Source organism: Heteronotia binoei, chromosome 1, assembly GCF_032191835.1.
Source record: "Heteronotia binoei isolate CCM8104 ecotype False Entrance Well chromosome 1, APGP_CSIRO_Hbin_v1, whole genome shotgun sequence".
In the NCBI taxonomy this organism is placed as follows: Eukaryota; Metazoa; Chordata; class Lepidosauria; order Squamata; family Gekkonidae; genus Heteronotia; species Heteronotia binoei.
Window position 1 is genome coordinate 25,855,445 of NC_083223.1, and position 17,301 is coordinate 25,872,745.

A 17,301-nucleotide genomic window follows, 5' to 3' on the forward strand; every position below is an offset into this window, starting at 1 on the left:
ATACATTAGGAAAATCAATATTAACTGTTTCTGAATCACAAATTAAAACCAATCCTTGTCAGGGACTTGTACCTGACATTATTCAGGAGCGGGGGGTGCGGGGGGGTGTGGAAACCTGTGTTCAATTGATGTTGAATTATGTACTTCTAGGGCAGGCAGCTTGCATGTTCCTGTTCCATGGCAGTTGTTAAAATACACTGGAAATTAGCAGTCTTGGATGTGAAAATTCTGCCATTTTATAATTAAGATGCAGTCATGAATACTGTCTGCTATAAGAGTTGTCTTCCACTTGACATGTAAAGGTTTGATATTGGTTTATATAGGTAAAGGGTTTGTTACAGTGTGAGCTGCAAGAATGGTTGGTGCCTGATTGTCCTTGTTAGCTGTTTCAGTTGTAAATGAGCTTGTGACTTTATGTCTTCTTTAAAAATATCTCTTGTTTGCAGGCTTGCTAAACTTCGAGAGAATACAGTTGCTTCTTTAAAGAGTGCAGCTAGACATGTATGTGTGTAATGTATACCTTGGTTTATTTCTGCATGTTAATACCTATGTGCAACTTCTGGATAGAATCATGTAGAAAAGATATTCTTGATTCATATTATAGAACTAAGGATTTTTACAATATGAAGGATTAATGCTAGTTTTGTTTATTATACTTGCATTGAAATTGCTATCCCCTTCATATTGGCTTTTTTATAACTGAAAAAACCCTACATTTTAAGGTTTACACATGTGAATAATTTCAGTGGAGAATTTTTTATTGTAATCTTGTATGCTTCTGGATATAGAGTAGGGGTCACTGGGGGAGTGGGGGGGGAGTAACTGTGATTTTCCTGCATTGTGCAGCGGTTTGGACTAGTTGGCCCTTCCAGCTTTATTTTTCTGTGTCCCTATGTGTCTTTGAGGAGTACAACCTGAAGGTTGCATATTAAACCAGAAATTCTGCTGTGGCAGTGTGCAAAGTCCCTTCTTTCAGCTTGATCCTGATTGGGAATATGTAGGAGAAATGATGTTAAATGAATACTTGGGTGTGAAGATTTAAGGAGAAAAGCTAAGAAAGTTGTTTAAAACATTTACAAGCCTGCCTTTCTCTCAGAATAAGGCAGATGACAACAATGAAAACAGTATAGCACTGAAAACAGCAAAACAGATGACAACAGTGAAAATAGTACAAAAATGTAATTGTAAAAACAAAATTAAAACAATCAACAGAAAAAGCTTTAAAATCCAAGACATCCATCCCAAAGCAAGTAGCCAAAGAGTTCTTCTAAAGAGTTCTGTTTTACAAATCCTCCAGAACTCTTAAGAGAGGTGGAAACTTTCTAATTTGGAACAGCCAGAGAAAAAGCCCACAAAAGTGGAATGTACCCTTGCAGGGTTCAGAATGATCAGAAGGCAAGCGCACTGAGCAAAGATGATAATGTGTTCCACTCCTGTGCATACAGTGACTCAGTAAACATTGTACAACAAACATGCTTAGTGCAGTTGCCTGAACATGTGCCACTCTGCTAGCTGTACTTAGGTCTAATCAGGCTAGGATTTGAAACCATGGTTGAAGTTGGTTTATTAACCACAGTTAGTCTTAACTGTATCTTTTTTTGGTGACATGTGAAAGCTTAGCATCCTTAATATCCAAAAAGCAATGAAACTAACATTTGTCTAGGCAAGCCAGCATTTCAGTAATCGCTGGCATACTGAATCCTGGTTTTGCAAATCAGTCATAGTTAAGAATAAACCTTAGTTCTGGGTAAGACTAAACCAAGACATTACGGGTCAGTTCTCTTACTCTTGAAAAACCCTGTTCCATGTAGCTGGGGAAGGAGTCATTTGAGGGGGACATTTGATTTGACATATGGGGTTAAGCTACATAAGCAATAGCAAGGTTATTTTTAGTAAAGTTGGAAATAAGTGGTCTGACAGTTGTCTGCATGTGGGTCTGAGGCCAAAATATCCTAGAATTCCTTTGTTCATGTATATAATTAAAGACAGAGCAATAAGTTCGGGAAGTACTGCTATGGGTTTGGCTGGGGGCAAGAGAGAAGTTTATTCATAAGCTTTGGAATCGGTCATTAGGTGGGAATTAGGTCAAGAAAGCTCTTCTGAAAAATCTTTACATTTGGCATGCTTAAACTTATTCCAGAGAGTTCTGAAAACATCACACAGAGTATAAATACAAATTGAGTGTAAATTAGGCACATTTTCATGTAATCTTTAAAAATGTCTTTATACAATCTCTTTAGGGAGCAGCCCTTGTGGAGTTTGATGTACATCTTTCTAAGGATCAAGTTCCCATCATATATCATGATCTTACTTGCTGTATGGCCATGAAAAAGGTATGTGATTTTAGCTTCTCTGTGCAGACATCCATACAACTTACTTGTGTAAAGCTTCTTTGGGTGGCCCATAAAATTGTTTGGTAACTCAAACTGACATTGGTGGTTTTAATGTAAGGTAAATAATTACAGTCCCTTCCATTATATTAAAGCCACCAAGGCAGAGAGGTTTCTCACCTTGGCTTTCTTAGTGTAAATTCTTGAAAGTATGATTCAAAACATCTTCTTGTCCATGCATTGACTTGATGACCTGTGTACTATCTAGCACTAAATTTTGATAGAACTAGAGAATTTCATTTGGGACACTATTTTCCTCCTCTTGGGTGCCACAAGAAAAGAGAAAATTTCCTTGATTTTATTTGGAGAGCAGGGGCTTTCAAATATGCCTTCAAGAAATCAAAATGCTAGCTAGAGTAGAGGTAGGCAACCTGTTCATCCAAACACTACCCCCCCCCCTTCACACACACACACATTATACCACCAGTCAAGCTATTAGTCAGCTGGCAAACTAAAGAGAGCAATGGGGAAAACCTAGGAAAGTTGTACTTGGCCAGAAACACTGGGACCAAAGTGAGTCCCAGTACAGGGTGTGGGGTGGGGCTTACCATAGTCCCTTGGGTGGAAAATTGGGCCTACTTGGTAAGCAAAGTGGTGTGGGATGCCACTGGTGAGCAAGCATGTTACCTCTGAGCCAGAGGCTGTTATACCAAATCATCACTTGTCTGTATGGGATCTGAAACTTAAATATGTAACCATTTGAGGAAATAAATTTGGAACAGGAAGCCAGGAAATTTGTGTGACTCACTAAGAATTTTTCACCTAGAAGACAGCAGGGTTTCTTGTGTATATATAAGGCATACATAGTGGCACTCCTATACAACCTTGCTAATCTTAAAAATGGATGCTTCCCTTCAGATGGATAGGTTGTACCACTGATACTTACTGCTGTTACAAGGCTGAAGAAATGGAAGTACAGCTGTGATTGCTTGCCTAGTGCTATGGTCAGTGCGAGTGGGAGGAGAAACCTTTCATAGGCAGAGGAACAGGAGATTGAGTCGGCTTTGTACTGCCGGGTATCTGTCTGCTGGTATTATCAGAGGCTTAGGTCATATCAACCATAGATTAAGCCAAGGGAAAGGAATAGATACTGCAAGTTCCTAGGAAGCTGTGCTGGGTGAAGTGGGTAGATGCAGAATTTGGTTTCCTCTTAAATGCTCCTATGGCAGATTCACACACAAAGACCTTTTTTAAGGAATGGAGACTAGGTGAACTTGAATTTGCTTAGAAAACCAGCTGCTTCTAACCTAACCTTTCTGTCTATTTGTATAAAAGAAAGATGAATCTGAGTCATTGGAGCTGTTTGAGATTCCGGTGAAAGAGCTGACATTTGCCCAGCTGGAGTTACTAAAGGTAGTGTACTAGACTGATCTGAGATGTATTTCAAAAAAGTAATCCTAGTTGTATTTGTGCTTAAAATATCTCTCCTGCCCTTTGCCCCCAGACTGGTCCTCAAGGCAGCCAATGATAAAAGCATGAAACACAAATGTTAAACTTCTTAAAACAAGATCAATAAAAGCAATTCCTAGATTTGAGTCTAGGAACACCTTAGAGATCAAAAGTGTATGCTTTAGAGAGTCAAAGCTCCCTTCATCAAATAACATCCGATGAAGGAAGCTTTGAGACTTGAAAGCTCATACCTCAGAAATCTTGTTTTCTGTGCTACTGGACTTATCGGCCGGTATCAAACCTTCCCTTTTTGGGTAAGGTTATAGAGCGGGCGGTGGCAACTCAGCTACAGGGATTCCTGGAGGACACTTCCGCACTGGATCCATTCCAGTCCGGCTTTTGACCAGGTCACGGGATGGAGACGGTTCTGGTCGCTCTCATAGATGACCTCATGCGACATCTGGATCGGGGCGGCTCAGCGGTGCTGTTGTTATTAGATCTGTTAGCTGCTTTTGACACGGTTGACCATCAGCTACTGACTAGCCGCCTTGCCGATGTGGGGATTCAGGGGTCCGCCTTACAGTGGTTGACCTTTCTACAAGATCGGGGACAACTGGTGGTGATAGGGGAGGAAGCATCCCAGAGGCACTCTCTCAGTTGTGGGGTGCCACAGGGAGCAGTCCTATCACCGATGCTATTTAATATCTATATGCGCCCCCTTGCCCAGATTGTCAGGAGGTATGGACTGGGCTGTCATCAATATGCAGATGACACCCAGCTCTATCTATTGATGGGCGGCCAGTCCAAATGTACCCCGGAAAATTTAGACCTGGCCCTTCAAGCCGTGGCTTCATGGCTCAGGTTGAGCTGACTGAAATTGAATCCGACAAAGACAGAGGTTCTCTATCTGAGCCGGGGTGGTCCAGGGGGAGGGGTTCATCTGCCAGCTCTTGACGCGGTGCCATTAATACCGGCCCCTAAAGTCAGGAGGTTGGGTGTGCTCCTTGAGTCCTCCCTTACAATGGAGGCCCAGGTAGCGGCCACAGTTAGATCCGCCTTTTTCCACCTTCAGCGGGCACGGCAGCTGGCCCCGTATCTGGAGCACAACGACTTAGCAATAGTGATCCATGCTACAGTCACCTCAAGAATAGATCACTGTAACGCTGTCTACATGGGGCTACCCTTGACACTAACCCGGAGACTACAGCTAGTGCAGAACGCTGCGGCGCGGCTGTTAATGAGACTCCCTCGATGGGAGTACATTCAGCCGGTGCTGAAAGAGCTGCACTGGCTTCCTGTTGTGTTCTGAGTTCGTTTCAAGATGTTGGTGTTGACCTTTAAAGCCCTTTATGGTCAGGGACCTGTCTGTCTGCAGGACCGCCTTTCTCCGCATATTCCCCAGAGAGCACTGCGTTCAGGGATGAAAAATCTATTGTCCATCCCTGGACCAAAAGAAGCCAGGTTGCATACGACACGAGCCAGGGCCTTCTCGGTGGCAGCACCAGAACTCTGGAACGCTCTCCCAGAGGCCATAAGGGCCTTGCGGGGTTTGTCTATATTCCGCAGGGCCTGTAAGACTGAATTGTTCTGACAGGCCTTCGACATTTAACCGAGAGAGAGCTGCCCCTGGACATCATATAGAGCACCATGCAGAGTACCGATGGTCACCATCGAACTTTCAGAACCGCTATACTGTACTGTATTAATACAGCACCATGAAATGTTTTAAATAATTTAAATATGTAATTATGTTTTATATGTTTTATTGGTTTTTAATGGAAGTGATGTGATGTTGTGAGCCGCCCTGAGTCTGCTTGTGGAGAGGGCGGGATATAAGCTTAACGTAATAAATAAATAAATGGACTTCTACCACATACCAGCATAGCTACCTCTGAAGCAATTAACAGCAGCATCATATAAACAGAAGCAGTTTCCTGCTAACTGCATCAGTCTGACCCAAATTACTGTCAAACCAGGAGAAAGTTCGATCCAACCTTTTGACGATCTGAACAAACTGGATTTTTGTTGCTTCTATTGGAAAGTGAGTACCAGAAGGCTCATACCAGTTCAGACAAGTCCCTCTTTGTGACAACTGTGGTTAGAAAAGAATATCAGTCAGGATCTCTTAAGATGACAGCAGAATATAGAGGACAGTCACCTAGGAGAAGGCATTCTCTTTTAAGTATCTTAAGGTTCAGATCATGTACGGTATGAGAGGCAATAATCAGCTTCTTGAATTGAACCCAAATCACTAGTAACCAGTGCATCTTCTCTATTGTAGGAATAATATGTTCTATCTGGCCAACTTCTCTTCTACACCAGAGCTGGCATGGTGTAGTGGTTAAGAACCGGGTTTGATTCCCCAGTTCTCCATATGAAGCCTGCTGGGTGACCTTGGGCCAGTCAGAATTCTCTCAGACCTCAATCCCTCCTGCCTCACGAATTCCCTGTTGTGGGAAAAAGAAGGGAAGGTGATTGTAAGCTGCTTTGAGACTCCTGATAGTAGAGAAGAGCAAGGTGTAAAAGCTAGCTCTTCTTTAGCTGGAATTTATCAGCTGTGCCCATGTAAAATATTATCAGGCTGAGAAGTTACCATAGCAAGTATGCTGGATAACTTATCTTGGTTATTGAGGAGGATGATACGGTAACGATATCACTGTTACCCTTGCCAGGTTTGGTGTTTAACTGCCAGCATCCAGCATCCAAGCACCACAGCTTCCTATGTCCCATAGGTGTGATGCACAGAGACCACAAAGAATACAAACAGATTGCTTACCTGTAACTGATGATCTTTGAGTGGTCATCTGTGCATTCACACCACCTGCCCTCCTTCCCCACTGCTTTTGGTCCTCCAGCGATCAGGAGGAGTTGGCAGGATGTCTGCACTCACCCTAATGAGTGTGCACTGTGGAGTTTCTTCACATGTCTTTGGGGTGTGAAAATCCCTTGAACTTGATAGATTACCGATCAGGATTGGCCCAGGCACCATAATTCCATGGGTGTGAATACACAGATGGCCACTCTAAGACAATCAGTTACAGGTAATAAACCTGTTTTTTATCTGCTTTCAATCCTGATCAAACCCATGCTGGATGTAAGTGCTGTCTATAGCCTCTTTGTTCTAGATGACAATAATTGTTGTTGATGTTTCCTTCTGTTAGTTCTTTTTAAAAATAGTTTCTCCAAACCAAACCAGGATTGGTAGTATTAGTTGTTCGAGGACAGGGATGAGAAAGAAGCTTATTATTTGGTAGATAAAAGCTACTTCAGAAGAGAGTGCTATTTGTGCTTAGTCTTGCTTTTCTTTCTTTATCTGAAATATTGACAACAATGAAGTTAATCTGACATGAAAAAGGCAGCTGTCTGCAGCAGTATAGTACTTCCATCTGCAGAATTAATAATGGAATGATAGATTTCTTACCCCAACCTATGCTGTCCTTTTGACTGCTTACAGGGTAAAATGTGAAAGTACTAAGAAGTTAAAATACAGCTTGAGAAGTTCAGAAATTTTACAGAATTGCTGACAGTTCTTGGCAAATTATTTACAAATTGGAATGTTCCTTTGGGGAAGACACAAGCACTGACATTCACTGGTACTGTGAGAAGTCTTGAATAAATATATCTTAACACTTGCAGTATCAAAAGAGATGGAACAGACATGAAGCAATTAAAAATAACTAATGGACTGCTGCTTCTACAGTGGTGAGCAGCTGCTGTTTTGGCACAGCTGCATTCTGCTTAACAGTTCCTTCCCTGCCAACTGTGAAGCAGAACTAGAATCTTGTTTCCTGCAAAGGAAATGAAAATGGCAAGATCCTGACTTCCCTGTTCACAGTGTACTGCTTCTGTTTTCATGGAAAGATACAGGACAGTTCCCAGCAAAAACGCAATACCTTGCTGCATTAGCCTCTCCTACTCCCCAACACGCTGCACTAGATTTCTCTGATGTTTGAATATACATTTGTAGAGAGCTGGCAGCATGGCTTTTGTGAGTTCATTGGGCTCTGGATTAGTATCTAAGTTCTTGGTAGGATACTACTTGTCAGAATAGTAATTGCCCCTGAGCAGCATCACAGGCAGGGCTTATTAATTGTTTTCCAGGCAGACTCTAGCAACTGGGGGTGAGCATTCTTTCAGCATCAGCAAAAGCGCTGTGTGACTTTGTTTTGAGTCCTGTGTGTGACCTCTGTTCAGACAACATTTGAGCCATACTTGAAAGAACCTGTTGCTTGCTAAACATACTTTTTAAAAGCTGATCTGTCTTTTATTTGTAGCTGGCGCATGTGACAGCCTTGAAATCTAAAGACAGCCAAGGTATGTAAAAGTCAAGAAAATCTTTCCTAACCAATAGTGTATTTGGTTCTGAGCAACCTAGTGAAGCTGCTAGTTAATGTTTCAAGATGGGTGGTGGTGTTTATCTGCTACAACAGAGATCCCTCTTAATTTGGAAGCGCTTATACGAAGAAAAATACTGATCAGGCTACAGTGTACTTTAGTCTGGAGTGCTTTATGTCCTGTTGTACTACTAGTATATATGTGTGGAGCAAATGCTCATAGACCTTCGTCAGCAGACATTGCATTACAGTTTCCACACAATCAAGATCTCTGGTAACAAGATGGCAATTAAACTGCTGGAGCAGTTGAGTAGCTCTCTCTACAGTTTCCATGTACATTTTCTAGGTCAGTAAATACCAGGTCATTTGGAATGTGGCTGAGTAGGGCAACTGGGCTTCAGCATAAGCACCCTGGGGCTTGGTGAAAAAAAAATAACTGGTGAAGTTATGAATGGTTCATAGGCCTCTCAGGAGAACAGACACAGATCAGTAAAATGTGGGTGAAGTGAATGTGCTTTTTGCTTAAGTTAGTAGTATGCAGATCTCTCTTGCAGTCTCTTTTTCCACCCTACTCAGGGAAGCAGAGGCCACTAGACTTACCAGTAGACCACCAGGCAGTTTATGCTAGGGCAAGGGCATGCCTTGAGGTGCAGCAGAGTCAGAACTTTGTTAAGAAAGTTTGACTGCAGCATGTAGTTTTTTCACTCAAGGTTTTTGCTTTATTTAAATTTCTTTCTAGAGTCATTTAAAGAAGACCAAAATGCTCCTTCTGATATGCAGCCTTTCCCCTCTCTCCAAACGGTAAGTAGCTTCTACAGCTATTAGGTGTATAATGTAACCTTTGAAAATGTAGTGTAGGAGTACTAATGAAACCAGACATGGGAACTGTTCTGGAGCTTACAGAATGCAATCTTTCAGTAGGCGGCTTAGATTAAAGTTACTCTGCTTATGGTTGCACTGTTAAGCTATCAGCTTTCTGACACATATCACAAAGATCAAAAGGATGTGTATTCTGCACAGTGTGTGTGGGTTTCTTGACCAATAATGGTTAATAATACTTTGGTAATGGTTCTCCATGCAGATATTAGAAGCTATTCCTGAAGATGTTGGGTTTAATATAGAAATAAAATGGATCTGTCAGCAAAGGGTAAGTTACATTCTTAACTGTACTTCTTAGCTGAGTGCTTGCATCTACTTAATTTATTCCAGTATTTAAATTATAGATTCTCACCAGACCAACTGCTATGCTTCTGTCTCTTGTCTTTCAGTTCTCTTATTGTTAGTACAAGTAAACTAAATCTAACATAGCTTCCCCAGTGAGTTTTGCCTTACAATATGCAATTTGCATATCTAATACTAAGTTACTAGTTCTGAAAATATGTACCCTTGGTTTCATAGATAACAATAGATTTATTTTCTCATGCTTCTAAACCCCACCTTTGTCCTGCTCACATGAGACTTCAGGTAGCTCACCACCAAAGGCTGCACACTGTAGCATGACAGTAAGACCAAATGTCATGATCTGAGGCTAGTGCAGTCTAGCGGGCAGAGAGAAGCCTCTCTAGAAGTACATACAGTGGCCTACATCTCCCAGGATTCCTTCTGTCCCTCTGATTGGATAGCAGAGTTTTGGAGGGAAAACTAGCCCAGAGGGAGTGGAACCTGGGAGGAAAGCATAAATAGGCTTGGGTGGAAAGGGAAGTTGTTCTCTCTGCTGAGGCTGGACTGGAGGAGGTTGCAGCTGGAGAGAGATCCCTCACCCAAAGGGGGTGGCGAGTCTTTGAATTACAGCAAGGGAACGTCTAGTCAGATGCGTCAGGGCTTTTATTTACACTAAACTTTACTGCTTCTTAGTTCATTGTTGGACTAAATGTTTTACTACCCACTATGGTTTGAGCACTTATAATAAATCCGTTACCATTAAATTGCCAGGGTCTGTCTCTGCTGGGGAAGGCAATTAAAAAGGAAAAATCCCATAATCTGTAAATAAACTGGCTTGGGGGGGAGAAGATCCCTGTGCAATCACGTATATTAGAGTCTAAGATTGCGTGTTTAACCTTAAGCTTGTTTGGACGTTTTAGTTACTGTACCATCTAATATCTTAGTGCCCCAGAGTAAGAGGAAGAAATCCTTCAGGGATTCAGCTGTTATCTCTGGTATCTGTAATAATTCTGTGAAATAGCATTATTGCGACCTGCATTGCTGGGTCATAAGGTTTTGGGATATACTGAAAGCAGAGGCCATAGAGACGTCCCTTGTACAGGATCAGAGTAACTTCTGCATATAAAATGTATAACTTAATCTTGAAATGTTCTTGACGCCACTGATTTATACTAAATTAACTAAAAATCTGTTCTTTTTCAGGATGGGGTATGGGATGGTAATCTTTCAACCTACTTCGACATGAATGTCTACCTAGATATAATTTTGAAAACTGTTCTAATGAAGGCCGGAAGGAGAAGGATTATATTTTCTTCATTTGATGCAGACATATGTTCAATGTGAGTTTAGGTCACAAATGTATTTGTGGTATGGAATATTATGTGTGGTGTTTTTAAGAATTTGATTTCTCACCAAATGATAATGTGTATAGGTTCTCTTTCTGTACCTTCTCCTTGTAGGCATATTTCAGTGGTGGTGGTGGCTGGTTCTTAAAATTCAATACTAAAAGAATAGTAGTGGGAGACTCAGCTGGTTTCGATAGTGAACCTTTCCATGCTCCAGTGAAATATCAGTAAATGAGAACCACAATCGCAGTTCAAATAAAGCTGGGCTTCTTTGTTACTTCTTCCTCAGAGGCTTACTGTTTAAGAAGTAGACAGCTTTTTTAGATTAAGATGCTGCCTGCCTCTTCAGCATTGCAAGCATCTATGATGAAATATTCATTGAAATCTCTGCCTGTATCCACTGTGTGAAGCAGTGTGTCATCAGATGGCAGTGCAAGTAAAACAATACCATATAATGATCAATTGTGTGCATCAGGTAAAGTTCAAATGATCAAGTTTGCATGCAAGGAGGTGGCTGAGGAGGCGGCTGAGAGGTGATATGATCACCATCTTCGGGTAATTGAAGGGCTGTCATGTAGAGAATGGTGTGGAATTGTTTTCTGTGGCCCCAGAAGGTAGGACCAGAACTAATGGGTTGAAATTAAATCAAAAGAGTTTCTGGCTCAACATTAGGAATAACTTCCTGACCATTAGAGCGATTCCTCAGTGGAACAGGCTTCCTCAGGAGGTGGTGGGCTCTCCTTGGAGGTTTTTAAACAGAGGCTAGATGGCCATCTGACAGCAATGAAGATCCTGTGAATTTGGGGTAAGTATTTGTGGGTTTCCTGCATTGCACAGGGTGCTGGACTAGATGACCCTGGAGATCCCTTCCAACTCTATGTTTCTGTGATTCTAAGGAACTTAGAATCATAAGAGTTGGAAGAAACCCCCCAAGGTCAATTAGTCCAACACCCTGCACAATGCAGGAAATTCACAAATACCTCCCCCTAAATTCACAGGATCTTCATTGCTGTCAAATGGCCATCCAGCCTCTGTTTAAAAACCTCCAAGGAAGGAGAGCCCACCACCTCCCAAGGAGGCCTGTTCCACTGAGGAACTGCTCTGTCTGTCAGGAAGTTCTTCCCAATATTGAGCCAGAAACTCTTCTGATTTAATTTCAACTCGCTGATTCTGGTCCTACCTTCTGGGGCCACAGAAAACAGTTATGCACCATCCTCTATATGACAGCCCTCCAAGTACTTGAAGATGGTGATCATATCATCTCACAGCTGCTTCCTCTCCAGGCTAAACATACCCAGCTCCTTCAACGTTGCTTCATAAGTGCTTGCAAGCTCTACAAACTCCTCACCATCTTTGTCGCCCTCCTCTGGACCCGTTCCAGCTTGTCTATATCTTTTAAAATGTGGTGCCCAAAACTGAACCCAATACTCCAGGTGAGGTTTTACCAGAGTAGAGTAAAGTGATACCATCACTTCATGTGATCTTCATACTTCTGTTAATACAGCCCCAAATTGCATTTGCCTTTTTAGCCACCGCACCACACTGTTGACTCAAGTTCAGCATATGGTCCACTAAGACCCCTAGATCCTTTTTGCACATACTACCAAAAGAATTCTTCCCTATCCTATAACTATGCATTGGATTTTTCCTACCTAAATTCAGAACTTTACATTTATGCCTGTTAAAATTCATTTTCTTGGGCTGATTCCCCACTAGCCATTCTGCTGTCTCATGCTTCTTTTTCCCACGGTGCTTCTGCCCAATTTTGTACACGCTGCTGTGAAACTGTGACTTGCCCAGACTCTTTCCTAAGTTCTCTCTGTGGCTTCAAAATCCTGTTTTCAGAGAATCCCACAGCTGCAGAGAGAACTTGGGAAAGAGACGGGGCAAGTCGCATCTTTGCAGCAGCATGTACAAAATTGGGCAGAAGCACCACAGGAAAAAGGAGCGTGACACTGCAGCAAGGCTAGTGGGCGAATCAACCTTGGTTTTATCTCAGTTTCCCAGCCTGTCAAAATCAGCCTGTATCTTGTCTCTCGTCTACTGTATTTGTGACCTCTCTCAATTTAGTATCATCTGCAAATTTAATAAGTATTCCCTAGTCCTTCATCCAAATCATTTATAAAGATGTTGAACAAAACAGGCCCCAGGGCAAATCCTTGAGGCACTCCACTTGCCACTTCTCTCCAAAAGGATGAGGAACCATTCACAAGCACTCTTTGGGTGTGATCAGTCAACCAGTTACAGATCCACCTAACAGTAATAGAATCCAATCCACATTTTACCAACTTGTCAACAAGGATAATATGTGGAATCTTATTAAAAGCCTTACTGAAATCAAGATAAACTATATCTACAGTATTCCCCTGATCCAGCAAGGTAGTCACTTTCTCGAAAAAAGAGATTAGGTTAGTCTGACATGACTTGTTCTTGAGAAACCCATGCTGGCTCTTAGTAATCACAGCCATCCTTTCTAAATGTTCCAGGTCTGATTGATGATTTGTTCTAAAACTTTTCCAGGTATAGACATCAAGCTGACAGGTTGGTAGTTACCCGGATCCTCCTTTTCCCCCTTCTTGAAGATGGAGATAACATTTGCCTGCCTCCAATCTTCCAGTACCTCTCCTGTTCTCCAAGAATTCTCAAAAATAATGTCCAGAGGCTTGGAAATTACATCCACAAGCTCTTTTAGTACCCTTGGGTGCAGTTCATCTGGCCCTGAGGGCTTCATTTCATTTAAAGAACTAGGTGTTTATGTACTACCCCTACCTTCATTATATGTTCTGTTTTTGTTCTGTTGAGCACCGTTTCTCTCAGAAGAGAAGACTGAGGAAAAGTAGGAATTGAGCAGTTCTGCCGTCTCTTCATCACCTGTTACAATTTCACTTTCCTGCCCTCGCAACGGACCTACCATGTCCTTGCTCTTTTTCTTACTTTGAGCATAAGAAAATAAACCTTTTTTGTTGTTTTTAGCATCTTTTGCTAGCCTACGGCCATACTGAGCTTTAGCTTTCCTAACTCGTTCTCTACAAGCACTGGTGATTTGATTATATTCATCCTTGGTTATAAGGCCCTCCTTCCATTTCCTAAATGAGTTTTTTTTAATTTCTCAAGTCTTTAGAGAGCTGTTTATGGAGCCACCTTGGCTTCTTTAGACTTCTCCCATTTTTTCTTCTCATGGGAATCGTCTGTGAGTGTGCTTTCAATATTTTGCTTTTAAGAAAATCCCACCCCTCTTGAACTCGCTTCGTCTTAAGTATGTCTGACCATGGGATTTTACCCAGCATAGTTCTAAGTTTGTAGAAATTTGCCTTTCTGAAGTCCAACCTATATGTCTATGTACAGCTTTTCCCTTCCCTAAGACTGTAAATTCCAAAATCACATGGTCACTACTGCCCAGGGTGCCCACTAGTTCCACCTCATTAACCAATTCTTCCTTGTTGGTGACAATCAAGTCCAAGATAGCAGATCCCCTTGTTTCCTTCTCTTTCTGGAAAAGGAAGTTGTCAGCAAGACAGGAATTTATTTGATCTTTCATTTTTAGCAGAGTTGGACTTCCAACAGATGTCCAAGTAGTTGAAATCTCCCATTACCACTGTGTCCCTTCTCATAGAGAATTTTGCATTCTGTTGTAGGAGTATCTCATCCAAGTCTTCTGCCTGGCTTGGTGGTCTACAGCAGACCCCCACCAGAATATCATTGTTATTTCTTACTCCTTTTATTTTTACCCAGAGACTCTAAACTGAACAGCCATGCTCAGATTCACGTATTTCCTCACAAGTATATACCTCCTTCATGTATAATGCTAAGCCTCCACCCTTCTTTAGTTGTCTGCCACTTTTAAATAAGTTGTACCCCTGAATCCTAATATTCCAATTGTGAGTGTCATCCCACCAAGTTTCTGTAATGCCTATTAGGTCATAGTTTCCTTCCTTGTTTCTGTACATACCTGCAAGTTAATGTTAACTAGCATATACGCCACTCTCTGCAAAGTTTTAGCATTCTTATCTTGAGTTATGGGCATCATACTAGGCTTTGAATTTGTGTTTCACTCCCCCATACAATTTAATTTAAAGCCCTCCTTATTAGTTTAGCAAGGCTCTTACCAAACACCCTTTTCCCTATCTTCGTGAGGTGCAAATCATCCCCTAATAGAAGACCACCATCTCGAAAGTGTAAGCCATCGTCTAGAAATCCAAATATTTCCTGATGACACCATAGAAATAGGCAGTCATTTTTTGCAGTATTCTTCTTTCCCATCCTAAATTATGGCCTTCGACAGGAAGAACTGATGAAAGCACAACCTGTGCTCCCAGCTCCTTCACCTTCTGACTCAGAACCACATAGTCTCTTTTAATACGTTCAGGGCTATGCCGGACAGTATAATTTGTTCCCATGTAGATCAACAAGAAAGGATAATCAGGAGACATTCTGAGCCTCTGTTGCTCAGCAGTCGGTTTCAGGATCTCCCCGCAGATACTGATTCTGAACCATTGGAACAAGGGACTACTTCCCCGGCCTCCATGAAGCTTGAAGGAAGTTTTTCAGAAGCCTGGCGTTTCTGCTCCCCAATATAGGAAGAGGAGGGTGCTGGTATTTGGAGATTCCTTGCTTAGGGGAGTAAAGCCCAAAGTGTGCTGACTGGACTTGCTGTTTTGAGAGGTACGCTGTCTACCGGGTGCATGGATCCAGGATGTAACAGAAAGGACAGGAAGACTCATCAAGCCCATGGATTATTTTCCTGCTCCTGCGGGTTACATTTTTCTACAGACTCTCTTCCTGTGTTGAGTTCTCTTCCATTTGCTGAGATACCTTTTCCTCTTCCTCCTATTGTTCTTTCAAGAGCACTTCATGGATTCTGTCAAGAAAACCCTCACCTTCCTTTATACACTGTAGTATGGACAAACGTGCCACCAGTCCCCATATCTTCTCCTCTAGCAGGGCTACCAACTTACGCTTTTTGCAAATGTAATTGCTACTGCCCTCAGATAGAAATACAAACATCCCACAGACTTTACACGTCACTGCTTCAGCTCCATCACCAGAACTTGTTTCTGTCTGTAAGTTTCTGTAAACACATAGACTTGGATCCTGCTGAAAATCTGTTTCTCACTGGGCCCCAAAATACTCCCTAGAAATGTTACTCTGAACAGTATCAGTGGGGAGTTAGCACAAATCACCCTCCCTTTTGTCATTGGAAATTATCGGCAGGATTCAACCCCATTGAGTACATATTTTATGAAGGGAGGAAAGGTGAAAGATTTGAGTGCATAATTCTTTTTTTCTCTCTGTAGACTAATTTGTATATAGGAGTAATGCGTGTTCATGTTAATAATTATATTTTATAAACTTTGCTTTAACTTTGTTCTAATGTTCTTACAGGGTGAGGCAGAAACAAAACAAATATCCTATATTGTTTCTAACTCAAGGAAAATGTAAAAGTTATCCAGAACTGATGGATCTCAGATGTCGTACAACATCAATTGCTATGAACTTTGCACAATATGAAAATATCCTGGTAAGTAATAAAGCATTTTGAACAGTGAAGTGATTCTAAAATAAGATAGGGTTTTATCTAATGTGTTGTTTTATTTGCTGCAACAAAAAAACTAGGAATTTATTACATTTTTTCAACTGCAATAAATGAGTTTTAAATGTTCATGTACAACAACTAGAAAGATTGATCCAAATAGGCAGCCATGTTGTTCTGAAGTAGTAGAACAAAATAGGAGTTGATTGCACCTTTAAGACCAACTTAGTTTTATTCAGAATGTAAGCTTTCGTGTGCATGCACACTTCTTCAGACGAGGAATGAGGTACAGTAAGCAGAGCCACAGTGGTACAAAGTTAAAATCCAATAGAATAGTAAAATTAACAAATTCAGAAAACCTTTGATCTGGGTTGCATTAGCATGGGAAACCATAAAACAGTAAATGTCAGAATTCTCACAAAAGCTTATGTTCTGAATAAAACTAAGTTGGTCTTAAAGGTGCAATCAACTCCTATTTTGTTCTACTAGAATGATTGAGCTTTGCACAGCTAGCGTCTTTAGTGAGTTTTATATTTTCATTTTCAGGGAATCAATGCGCATGCAGAAGAGTTGCTGAAGAATCCATCAATTATTAATGAGGCAGTTTCGAAAGGCTTGGTTGTCTTCTGCTGGGGCGATGAGGCAAATGACTCGGAGAACAGGAAAAAGCTGAGGGGATTTGGTGTTCATGGTCTGGTATATGACAGGTATTTAATTCTCTTTTTACAATTATACTCTGTCTTCAGTGGTCATTCAGTTGCCATCTGAATATACAGTTAGGGTCCAGGATGGCTTGGAGAAGGTCAGTTGTGAAACACAAGATTTTGATGAGCCAGGTGTGGCTTTTTATGTTTGTGTTTTCTGCCCTATACCAAATGTTTAGCTTTTATCTGCGTAACTGTGCGCTGAACCCTTACTAAATGAATCAGCCAGTAAAAAATTGCACTTATGTATGCTGATAGTCCTCATGGTGGTTTCAGAGAGTTGAAGGCACTACTGGAGCTAACTTTATATCAGTGCTCCCTTTCTCCACAGATCTGCTATTCTTGTCGGTCCCCCAAATCCTTGGCAGCATTTCAGGAAGTGTAGAGGGCAGGTGTGGGGAGGGCAGGAATGCTGCATTCTATGAGTATATCTACTCACAGTACTTT

The 17,301-nt window shown here is 41.5% G+C and overlaps 1 protein-coding gene across 2 annotated transcripts in view; it reads left to right on the forward strand.

Annotated features, from left to right (window-relative positions):
• The window catches only part of GPCPD1 (glycerophosphocholine phosphodiesterase 1), a 79,832-nt gene that overhangs the window by 53,648 nt on the left and 8,883 nt on the right, over positions 1-17,301 (forward strand). For both annotated transcript variants that reach the window (XM_060232807.1, XM_060232815.1), the window contains exons 11-19: positions 447-501; positions 2,241-2,333; positions 3,666-3,743; positions 8,054-8,093; positions 8,853-8,914; positions 9,195-9,260; positions 10,478-10,614; positions 16,003-16,138; positions 16,697-16,857. In XM_060232807.1, coding sequence (XP_060088790.1) covers positions 447-501; positions 2,241-2,333; positions 3,666-3,743; positions 8,054-8,093; positions 8,853-8,914; positions 9,195-9,260; positions 10,478-10,614; positions 16,003-16,138; positions 16,697-16,857 — 828 coding nt within the window. The remainder of the gene's footprint in view (positions 1-446; positions 502-2,240; positions 2,334-3,665; positions 3,744-8,053; positions 8,094-8,852; positions 8,915-9,194; positions 9,261-10,477; positions 10,615-16,002; positions 16,139-16,696; positions 16,858-17,301) is intronic.